This window comes from Callithrix jacchus, chromosome 8 (genome assembly GCF_049354715.1).
Source record: "Callithrix jacchus isolate 240 chromosome 8, calJac240_pri, whole genome shotgun sequence".
Classification (NCBI taxonomy): Eukaryota; Metazoa; Chordata; class Mammalia; order Primates; family Cebidae; genus Callithrix; species Callithrix jacchus.
In genome coordinates, this window is record NC_133509.1 from 91,902,829 (window position 1) to 91,914,862 (window position 12,034).

At 38.6% G+C, this 12,034-nt stretch overlaps 1 protein-coding gene across 2 annotated transcripts in view; it reads right to left on the minus strand.

Annotated features, from left to right (window-relative positions):
* EXOC5 (exocyst complex component 5) overlaps window positions 1–12,034 on the minus strand; it is a 66,759-nt gene that overhangs the window by 44,176 nt on the left and 10,549 nt on the right. For both annotated transcript variants that reach the window (XM_002753942.7, XM_009006081.5), the window contains exons 2-3: window positions 2,339–2,433; window positions 1,056–1,203 (exon numbers count right to left, since the gene is read on the minus strand). In XM_002753942.7, coding sequence (XP_002753988.1) covers window positions 1,056–1,203; window positions 2,339–2,433 — 243 coding nt within the window. The remainder of the gene's footprint in view (window positions 1–1,055; window positions 1,204–2,338; window positions 2,434–12,034) is intronic.

Genomic DNA, 12,034 nt, shown 5'->3' on the forward strand with positions numbered 1-12,034 from the left:
GAATCTAAAACATTGAAACTTTAGCAGAAATCAGTTTGCTAATCCCTAACACTAAATAACTAATGATCCCTGGGAGGTAGCAAAGCTAAACAATCTTCCAGACTACACTAAGGCCAAGAGCAGTAGCTCACACCTGTAATCCTAGCACTTTGGGAGGTCAAGCAGATAACCTGAGGTCAGGAGTTCAAGGAAAGCCTGGCCAACATAGCAAAACCTCTCCTAAAAATACAAAAAAATTAGCTGGGTGTGGTAGCGTGCACCTGTAGTCCCAGCTACTCAGGAGGCTGAGGCAGAAGAATCACTTGAACTTGGGAGGTGGAGGTTGCAGTAAGCCAAGATTACTCCAGCCTGAGCAAGAGTGAAAAAAAAAAAAAAAGAGGGGCGGGGGTGGGGAGGTAATCAAATTCCAGATAAAGCCCAGCCTGTAAATGGGATTCAGAGGTTCCAGATTAAATCTAGGACCTAAGAACGATTAAGAAGTTTGGCCTGCTTAGCCCCAGGACCAATCTAGTGATTTGGTTTTACTACAAAACAGATGGAGGCAGTTTTCCCTATAGTTAACACTTTTCCTATAGTTACACTTGAATTCTCACTGATGCATATCTCTTGTAACTTCTGTGAAACTTCCCAGACCAGGTTTTCTTTAGGGAAAACTGAATCCAGGCAATAGCTCATTTCATATTACTTTATGATTAAAGAGAATGCAAATGACTACCTAAATATCCAAGCTAATAGAGTCCCTAAAACTAGAGGTCTACTGAAGTGTCATTCTTGAAAGTTTGCATTGTTAGAGGAGAATCAAGGACCACACTCAACTGGATACCACTCTATCCTGAAAAGAGTACTGTGATCCTAAACCAACACTCTGTAGAAAGCGAATGCCAAGAGTACCCGATAACGATTCATTAATATTTCATCCCATGGGACTGAAGCAGTAGAGAGAAATCTTGACAGTTACTATCATCTGACTAGATTTTTTTTAAGAGCTTAAAACTTGAAGGAAATCAAGATATTACAGCATATATAAAATACCCATTTCTTAACAAAATGTTTACCTGATTGCTTTTCTGGAGCTCTTGTACCTTCTTGGCAAATTCCTTGGCTTCTTTCTGACATTGTTGCTCTAGTTTCTCTACTTTCCTTTGAATCCTTTCATCCATTATCTGGAGTTCCTGAATATGATTTACGAATTCTTCTAATAATCTAATAGAGGAAAGTTTGAATATGTATCAATCTACCTATTATTAATCCTTAGAAACTGATGAGTTCACTTATAATCATAAAGAAAATCTTAATAAGAAGAGTTCCTAGAGCTTGAAATGATCGTGTTAACTTTCTCTATAGCATCTTGTTAGAAATTTCTTCATCAAAAAATAATTGTTCTGTAACTTCATAACATTCTCATAGTTTTGTCCAGGCCACATGGCTTTCAAGCAAACATGTCATTTGAAAATACAGCCAGACTTGGCCGAGCACGGTGGCTCACACCTGTAATCCGAGCACTCTGAAAGGCTGAGGTGGGCGGACCACCTGAGGTCGAGAGTTCAATACCAGCCTGACCAACATGGAGAAACCCTGTCTCTACTGAAAATACAAAATTAGCTGGGCATGGTGGCACATGCCTGTAATCCTAGCTACTCAGGGGGCTGAGTCAGGAGAATCACTTGAACCTGGGAGGCAGAGGTTGTGGTGGCCAAGATTGCGCCAATGCACTGCAGCCTGGGCAACAAGAGCAAGAAGAAAGAAGGGAAAGAAGAAAGAAGGGAAAAGAAAGGAAAGAAGGGAATGAAAGGAAAGAAAGAAAAGAAAAGAAAAAAAATATAGCCAGACTTTGACTTTTTGATGAAATAACTCAGAGGTGAATGAAAACCTCACCCAGAATTCCCAGTAAACCCCTTGAATAGAATGACATTTTATAGCCTTTTAAAAATAGTCAAGAAGGTAAATGTACCATATAAAAATATACATTCCAGAGTTCAGTGACTTTCTGCTCCCCAATGTACAACTATATTCAAAACAATATATTTAATGTTTTTATTTTAGAAGTATAACCAACCATCTCTAGTTTATGACTCGTTATAAACTATAAGAAATGCTAACTTCTTATACTCAATAAAATTCCTTCTGCATACCAGTTAAACTGCTTCTTTAACAGGACGTCAAAGAAAAAACAAAACCTCAAGCTTTGAACGCTCTGTTGTATTATATCTTTTATTGGCCAATTGTTAACTAAAATGCTTGTAGAGGAGTGTTGAAAGCAATCTCAATAGTCATCACCATTCTAACACTAATGCGTACTAGATTAGATCCATGGGGAAAAATTTTTTTTTCACTTCACCTTTTAGGATCAAAAGCTTCAGGTCCACCTCTAGAGCCTCCTCCTGGGGTTCTCCATACAAGACGTTCAATATATTCATCTGCCACAAAAGGCTCCTAATTTATGAAATAAATACACTTTAACAAAGTTTCATATACAAGTACTTAATATTACCTATAAAATTAAAACAGCTTCTACTAGGTATAAACTTAAAATGAAATTAAATTACTAATTATTTAAATACATCTATATTATTAAAATGTGCAGGTTTTTTTCAATTAAAAATCTTCTGACAAAGTTTTCTTCTTTTAATTATAATGAGCAAGGCAGGAAAGGATAAACTGAAATTCACACTCTCATTATTGTTAGAAATGTCAATAGGTATAATCTTTTGGAGGCCACTGGTAAGTATCAGGTAACATCAACAGTGTTACAAATGCTTGTATACCCTAACAGTAACTCTACTTTTAAAATCTAAGGGAAAAGCATATATAAATACAAACATTTTTGCAGAATGTTCATTGAGCATTATATACTAAGAAATTGTTTACATAAATAATATTCACAAGGCCATAAGTGACAAATTAGGGTAAACTTACAGGATGAAGAACAATGTTCCTATTAAAATTATGATCATGTAAAAAGTTTAGAAATGAGAACAAAGTCTAACATATAAAAGCTGATGAAAAAAGATACGAAATCTTACAATTTTCTTTTAAAAAAAAGTTTTTAAAAAGGATATTAGAGAAGGTTCAATCAAGAAAATAAAAATTTGAATGTTCACCATCAGCATATAATACATTTTTAGACTAATACACACTAATTTACATACTTTTCATACTACCCTCTTTCATGTACATGGATATCACATATTGCCTCCTACCTAGCATGTAACTTAAACTAGTGATCAGCATTTGCTAGTGATTCCAATTTGAACTTTTGTATCTACAAAGTTTTTTCTTAAACTTTTTAAAGATATAAAGTACTGACATGTTTAAGAATTAAGTCCTAAGGATGAATTAACATCCTTGCAAAGTAAAAAATTTGGCACCCTGAAGTACAACGAACTCATTTAGCAACATATCATCATTTAGATAATCAGCCTCTAGTCTGCCTCACTTCCGATGAAACAAGAATTGATGCAAATCTAATAATGTTTAACGTACATCTAAAATTGAGAAATATTGACTCAAGATGAATTTATATTTACAGTACTCAGAACTTTAGAAACTGAGCTACTTAAAAATTTTAAAAAAATCTGGCCATCACATGAAATGCCATATATAATGAAATGGTGGTGACAGCTAAAGTTTTTAAGTACTTACTAAGTGCCAGGCACTGCCTAGTATTTTACACTTTAGCACACTCAATATGTATTATGGTAAGTAGTAAGTCTACAAGGTAGGTTCTATTAATACCAATTCATTTTACAGTTGTGAAATTACTTGAGAAAGGAGTCAGCCCTTCTAAAAATCTACAATACTTCCATTAAAAAACTTCATATAGTAATCATGTTCCTTTTCCCTATGCTTTATTGGCATACATATTTGTGTAAATTCTTAGTAATCAGTTCTTTTGTGCCTTTTCCCAATTGGTCTGCCCAGAAGACTGGCCTTTTTGCAGTGCACCTACTCAGAGGGGGAGTCTTTTCCTAATGCACACAAAGGTGCCTTATGTGAGGGGCAACCATGGTTCAAAGCACATTTTGACTCATGCTAGTAGTACTACTTTAGACAGGTGGCTGTACATATTTATTTTCTTCAGCCAATAATTTGAGAACCCTGACTCTGCAGCAGGCACTGTGCCAAGTGTGGCAGGACTAGTGTGACAAAGTCATAATTCCTGCCTACCTTCTTCCTGGGAATGCCTATACACAATAATAACTCTCCTATTCTATTCCTTCTCCCAAAAGGAGCTTCAGCCATTTACTTTAATAAGGAAAGGAAAACACACAAATATTTTGAAGTCTGTTGGATATAGGGTGCTACGTGGCCCTGAAAGCATCATGGACCATGTGAGAGAGAAAACATATGGGGGCCAGGTAATAGATTCCTGGCCAAGATCTGGCAGAATCAAACCAATATATCCGTGATCACACCTAGTGGTCATTTCTGCAGTCTACAAATGTTTTAACAGTGACAGACACACTTAGTAGCTGAAACGACTCCAACATTTGGGTCCTTGGTCTACAGAATAAAAACTATTATAATGAGGAAGCCCAAGTAAAAAATCTCTAAAAATTGCCCCTATCCAGCCAAGATAGTTAATCATGTGGGATGACAAAAATTAATACTACCCTTAAGAAACTAAAGTAGGCCAGGCATAGTGGCTCACACCTGTAATCCCAGCACTTCGAGAGCCTCAAGTGGGTGGATCACAAGGTCAAGATATCAAGACCATCCTGGCCAACATGGTGAAACCCCATCCCTACTAATAATACAAAAATTTGTTGGGCATGGTGGCACTCGCCTGTCATCCCAACTACTGAGGAGGCTGAGGCAGGAGAATCACTTGAACCCAGGAGGTGGAGATTGCAGTAAGCGGAGATTGCGCCACTGCACTCCTGCCTGGTGACAGAGTGAGACTCCATTCAGTAAAAAAAAAAATCTAAAGTAGAGATCAAAATTTTTTTCTTAAAAGACCAGATAGCAAATATTTTGGGCTTGCAGACCACAGAGTCTCTGTTACAACCATTCAACTCTGCCACTGTGGTACAAATGCAAACATACACAACACATAAATGAGCATGGTTATGTATTAATAAAACAGGATTCTGGGAAGATGGCAGAGTAAATCTATCTCCCCATCTAGGTAACTGCAATGACAGAATCTTTCTGTTTGGGAACACTGTAGGATAATGAAGGCTTATATCTTCCCAGGGGAAGGCTAAGACAAGAAAACATGGTAATTTTAGTCAATTTCAGCTCTTAGCACTATAGCAGCTACCCAGGTTCCACCCCAACCCTGTGGCAGAGTGCTGTGCACATATTCCTGGAACAACCTGCACACAGCTTTGTAGGAGCCAGCTTGGGCAAAAAGGACCCTGTCCTCCAAATATCTGGGATCCCTTCTCCAAGGGCTAATTGCTGCTTCAGTCGGCAGAGGCATAAAGAGGTGGGTAGCCTTTGTTGTTGCACCTTCCCCATTTTTGCAAGCCCCTCTCCTCTGGATAAAGTGACTGCCAGAGGATTTAAGCCAATGGATCAAAGAAGAAATTACAAGGCATATTAGAAAATACTTAAGAGATGAATGAAACTAAAAACACAACATACAAAAACATAAGAGACAGTGACAGCAATGCTAAGGAGTAAATTTACAATTAGAAATATTTATATTAAAAAATAAAAATATCTCAAATCAGCATAACTTTAAAACTTAAGTTACTAGAAGAAGAAAAACTTAAGTAACAACAATAAGAAAAACCAAAACTGAAGCTAGCAGAAGGAAGGAAATAATAAAGACTGGAGCAGAAATTAACAAATTAGAGAATAGAGAAATAGAAAAAAAAAAAAAAAATCAATGAAACCAAAAGGTGGCTTTTTGAAAAGATCAGCAAAATTGAAAAAGCTTTAGCTAAACAGACCAAGAAGAGAAGGCTCAAATTACTAAAATCACAACTGAAAGTGAAGACTTTACTACCGATTTCATAGAAACAAAAAGGTTTATAAGACAGCATTATAAACAATTATGTGCCAATGAATTTGATATCCTAGATGAAATAGAAAAACTCCTAGAAACATAAAATCTACCTGAAAAAACAGAAAATAATTGACCTATAACCAGTAAGGGTACTAAATCAGTAATCAAAAATCTCCAATCAGAGAAAAGCTCTGGAACTGATGGCTTCACTGTTGAATTCTCTAAACATTTTATAAAACTAATATCAAGCCTTCTCAAACTTTTTCAAAAAAAATTGAGAAAGAAGAAACACTTCCTAACTCACTGTATGAGGCCAGCATTACCCTGATATGCCAAAGCCATACAAAGACTGCACAAGGAAACTATGACTAATATCCCTTTATAACACTCATGCAGAAATCATCAATGAAATATCAGCAAACCAAATTCAACAGCATTACTAACCTGATTATATACAACCTAGAGAACAGGAGAAAATATCTGCAAACTATACATCTGGTAAGGGGAACTCAAGCAACTCAATAGGAAGAAAACAAATTACCTGATGTTTAAAAATGTACAAAGGGCACTAAAAGACATTTCTCAAAGACATACAAATAGCCAACAAGTATATGAAAAAATGCTCAACACCATTAATCATCAGGGAAACGCAAATTAAAACCTCAGTAAGGTATCACCTCACACCTACTAGAATGGCTATTATCAAAAAGACAAAAGATAAGTGTTGGTAAGAATGTGGAGAAAAGGGAACCCTTGCACACTGTTGATGGGAATGCAAATTAGCATAGCCATCGTGAAAAAACGTTATTGAGGTTCCCGAAAAAATTAAAAATAGAAATACCATAAAGATCCAGCAATCATACTACTAAATACATATCCAAAGGAAATGAAATCAGTATATCAAAGAGGTATCTGCACCACCATGTTTACTGCAGCATTATTCACAATAGCTGAGACATGGAATCAATCTAAGTGTCCATCAGTGGATGAATGAATAAAGAAAATAGGGCATATACTCACAACGAAATACTACTCAGTCATTAAAAAGAAGGAAATCTTGTCACTTGAAAAATACAATGAACCAGGAGAACATTATATTAAGTAAAATAAGCCAGGAATAGAAAGACAAATACCACATGATCTCACTCATATGTGGAACTTTAAAATGTTGATCTCATAGAAATAAGAGTAGATTGGTGGTTAACAAAGGCTGGGAAAGGCAAAGTGGGGGGAGAGAAGAAGAGAGCCTGGTTAATAGATACAAATACACAGTTAGATGAAAAAAAAACTGAAAAATCAGTTGGCATTTCTAGATACTAACAATGAATAATCTAAACAATTATACAATTGTTAGTAAACAATTCCATTTACAATAGCATCAAAAGGAATAAAGTACTCAGGAATAAAATAAGGATTAGCCAAGGAGGTTAAATACTGGTACAATGCAAACTGTAAAACTTTGAGAGAAATTAAAGACACAAATAAATGGAAACATCCTATGTTTACAGGCTGGAAGACTTAATGTTGTTACAATGTCAATACTACCCAAAGTGATCTAGAGATTCAACTCAATCCTTGTCAATATCCCAATGACTTCTTCATTTTATTCAAAAATAGACAAGAAACCCCAAAAAGCCCAAAACAATCTTGGAAAAGAACAGAGCAGCAGGGTTCACACTTCCTGACTTAAAAACTTACTACAAAGCTACATTGATCAAAACAGTATATGATACTGGCATAAAGACAGACACACAGAACAATGGAACAGAGTAGAAAGCCTAGAAAAGGCTTTCATGGGTAACCTCTTTGGTGTTACCTATGTTTCCTTTAGTTGCTCATAGCCTAATTCTAAGATTTTGGTATTTTGCAAAAAGGGTTCTATAGCGAAAGCTGAATCCTTACTTTGTGACTTTTTTTTAATGACAGCTTCGACTTTTAAAAGTGAAACCAAATCTCATTTGGCAGATTTGGCAGCCAAGTGCATCTCTGTAACCCTGGCCCCTGGTGCTGCTGGCCTGGTACCCCCCACTGCCAAGGTTGGGGTCTCAGGGGTCAGGCAGGGCCAGCACAGGTGTGGAAGGGGGGCGGGTGGGTGAAGGGCACGGAAGGGGTTGTGCTACGAATCATGTTGTATAAGTGAACCAGAGCACCCTGATGACACCCACAGTAATGTTGTCAAGGTTGGGACTGGCCAGGGGTGGGTGGATTAGAGGCACTTGGGAGGAGTGGCCAGTGGCCCTGGACGCCAGCCACGGAGCTGCTGCACAAAGCCTGGTGTCCATAAGCTTCCAGGTTGGAGCTGGAGCTTGGGATGAGCCCCTGTGGCACCTTGGCCCTTTGGTGGTCCCTGCCAAGCTCTGACCTGTGCCAGTCAGTCATTGCTGGACTCTGGCCACATACTTTCGTGTTCTCATCTACTTGGAAATGAGCCAGTCTTTTTTGCAAGGTCAGTTGACCAAGAGCATATTTCCCCTCCATTGTACATCATTCTTTTGTGTTTTTGTTTTAAAAGTGGGTGGAGGGAGGGCAGGGTCTACATTTGTTACATGAGTCGATGGGTCAGAACTTTATTATACGCATGTGTCCTGAGTGACAGGTCATTTTGTTGAACAGAAGCACCTTGGTAACTAAACCCTTCTAATAGCTACAAAGGCTTTAGTTCTGTATTGATTAAGTCACTGTAAAAGCTTGGGTTATTTTTGTAGGACTTCATGGCTAGGAATTAGAACACAGGAAGGGGGCTCCTCTGTTGGAGTAATGTAAATTGTAATTATAAATAAACAAGCAAACTTTTAAAACTTAAAAAAAAAAAGCCTAGAAAAAAACATCCTCAGATATTTAGTAAAATAATTTCTGACAAGGGTGCCAAAACCATTCAAGAGAGAAATGGCAGTCTTTTCAGCAAACAATGATGGGAAAACTGGATATTCAAATGCAAAAGCATTCAACAACAAAAACAAGTAATCTGATTCAAAATTCAACAACAAAAACAAGTAAACTGATTCAAAAATAGGCAAAGGACTGAATAGATGTTTCTCCAAAGATATATAAATGGTCAATAAGCACATGAAAAGATGCCCAACATTGGCTGGGTGCAGTGATTCACACCTGTAATCTTAGCATTTTGGGAGGCCGAGGGAGGCAGAGGCAGGAGAATCACCTGAACCCGGGAGGCAGAGGGAGGCAGAGGTTGCAGCGAGCCAAGATCACTGTACTACACTCCAGCCTGGGTGACAGAGTGAGTGACTCTGTCTCAAATGCAAATCAAGACTACCATTACCTTACACAGGAAATGGCAAATGGCGTAGCTATCAGAGGAGTAAGTAAGAGTGTAAGACCAAGGACAAGGATGTCTAGAGCCGAGGCATATGGACGATAATATGGAAAGAACTGCCCTCCCAAAACTCTAACGTTGAAGCCCTAACTCCCAAAGTGATGTTATTTGGAGATGGGACCTTTGGGAGGTAATCAGTGTTAGACGAGGTCATGAGGTAGAGGCCCACATGATGGGATTTACGTTCTCACAGGAAAAAGCAATCTCTCTGCACACACAAAGAAGAGATTATGTGAGCACAAAGTGAGATGGTGGTGCCTACAAGCTAAGAGAAGAGGCCTCAGCATGACAACTACCTTGCTGGCACCTTGAGCTCCGACTTCTCAGCCCCCAGAACACTGAGACATAAATTTCTGTTGTTGAAGCCATTCAGTTCACGGCATTTTGTTATGGCAGCCTGAGCTGACTAAGACAGACAGATACATGAGATTGCAAAGTATGAAAATCTTTGTATAACATGTTAGCACCAGAGAACATGTACCATGAAAGAGGAAAGTAAGCAACCAAGTAGAAAAAAATAACTTTGCTCGGTATTATTACATTGAGCACATGAACAAAGCAGACACAGTAAAGACAGAACATGGCCCAACTGCAAGGGGTCCTACTTCCTAAAGCTGATTCAGCTACTGTGAAACCAAATATCTAGCTTAACAGTGACAGAGACCAACTCTAAGCCCCTAAAATATCCCCATTCAAGACTAACCAAATGGTTGGCAAGTTGTCTACACTGGGCCCTTTCTACGCAAAAAGAAAGAATATTTTACTTTGATAAGAAGAGAAATATTTGAGTTGGGTTTGCCTTTCCTCAGAGGGAGTGTTTGTTCCTCTGGCACAGGACTCCACATATCACATCAGACCAAAGGACCCAGGTACCCAGTTTACAGCAAAGGAGGTAAACATGGGATTCACTGGTCATATCATAAACCACACCAACTAGAGGTAGGCAGACTAAAAGAGCACTGCAACAGCCTGATGAAGAGACAGGTGAAGCACCAGTTCAGAGAAGGTACTTTATTAAGATGAAGCACTATCCTCCAAGATGCAGCATATATTCTGAATTAAAAACCCTTATATGATGTTGTGACTCCCATAGGAAAAACATCAGTCTAGCTACAAAGGGTAAAAGCAGAAAGTGGGTTAACTTGTCATGACTCCCAATTTGTGCTTGGGATCCCTGTGACTCTAGGTTCTTCAGGATTAGAATTCTTGGTCACCAAAGAAGGAACACTTTAGCCTATGAATACAGAGTGTCATTAAACCGTAACTACAAATACTGCTTTGTCATACTGGCTCCTTATATCCAGGGAATAAAGGAAAAGAAGATGAGTGATCACCTTTGGCCGGGGCAATCAACCATAATGATTAGGATGAGACAGGGCTGCTAATACACAATGGGGGCAGAGAATAGTATGTTTGGCACACAGTTGATTCTCTTGGGGATCTCTTAACACTCCCTCAACCAATTCTGAAAATGTATGGACAAGCATTACAACCCTGGCCTAAAAAGAGTATTGTAACCAGTTAAGACATCAAGAACATCAGAGGTACTGGCTGAAGGTAAGGCAAAGTTAGAATCCATAGTAGAGGTGAGGGACAGCGAATATCAGTTGCAACTCTTTAGACCAGCTGTAGCAGTGGGGGCCACAGTTCATCTCACTAGCCTTCTTCTAATTTTCCTCCAGGATAAGACCCAACCAGAATGTTGGAAGAGCTGCTCCCCAAATGTATATGAAGAAGTGAAGTCTAGTAGTTGAACAAGGGTGGCCTGTGGTGAACACAATGATGTGTTATCCAGATCGCCCTTCAAGAAGCGACTTGCCCTAACTGCTAATAGTGCTGTCAACAAAAAGCCTTCACGGGCAGTATTTTCAGGGACCTCGTCAGATGCAAAGAGCTGCTTCACCCATTGTCATGCCTTTCCCAATGCAGTCCATATCCAATGACTGATTAACATGGGAGTATAAGGGCCAAAGTGGTTTGGCCCAAAGCAAGACAACTCTGACAGGTCATTTGAGTTTCAGATCTCCCCACAGGAGCCATCAACACTGCCACTGGACCAATACTGTAACTCTACTTCTCCATGTGCCCAATCTTGCATCCTTGCTCTGCTCCCTCATAAATGTTTATTCATGGTTACTTCCTAATAAATATTCTGCACACTAAACTGTCTCAAAGTCTGCTTCCCAAAATACCCAAGCTGCTATACCTTAGTAGTCCAGTCAACAGATGGTAGTGACTCAGATGAAAGTAGCAGTGGCCAAGGTGCTGAGAAACTGTCAGGTTCAAGGGGTTTTAAGGTATGCATTCATTTAAGTTGCTGATAGATTGGATATGTGAAGAAAAAAAGAAATCAAAGATTACTCATAGAGGTAGAGGACTGCAGCCATAACAACTTTGTGAATGGGGGTGCTAATTACTGAGATGAGGAAGATCAGTGAAGGAGATGGATGAGGGAGCAGTGAAACAAGAGTTTTGTTCCACATATGTTATACTGTAGATGCCTATTAGATACATGAGAAAAACATAGAGCACGTAGATGGAAAAACAAGTTTGTACTGCACAGAAGAAGCTGGAGCTTGATAAAATTTGAATCATCAACATATAGATGGTTACCTAAGGACTGGATGAGATCATCTAGGAGGAAGAAAGCCATAAACATTTGGAGAGGAGAAAAACAATCCAACAAAGGAAAGCAGGAGGCACCAAAGAAAATTAGAGGTCCAGTGTCCTGGAAGCAAAGTGCA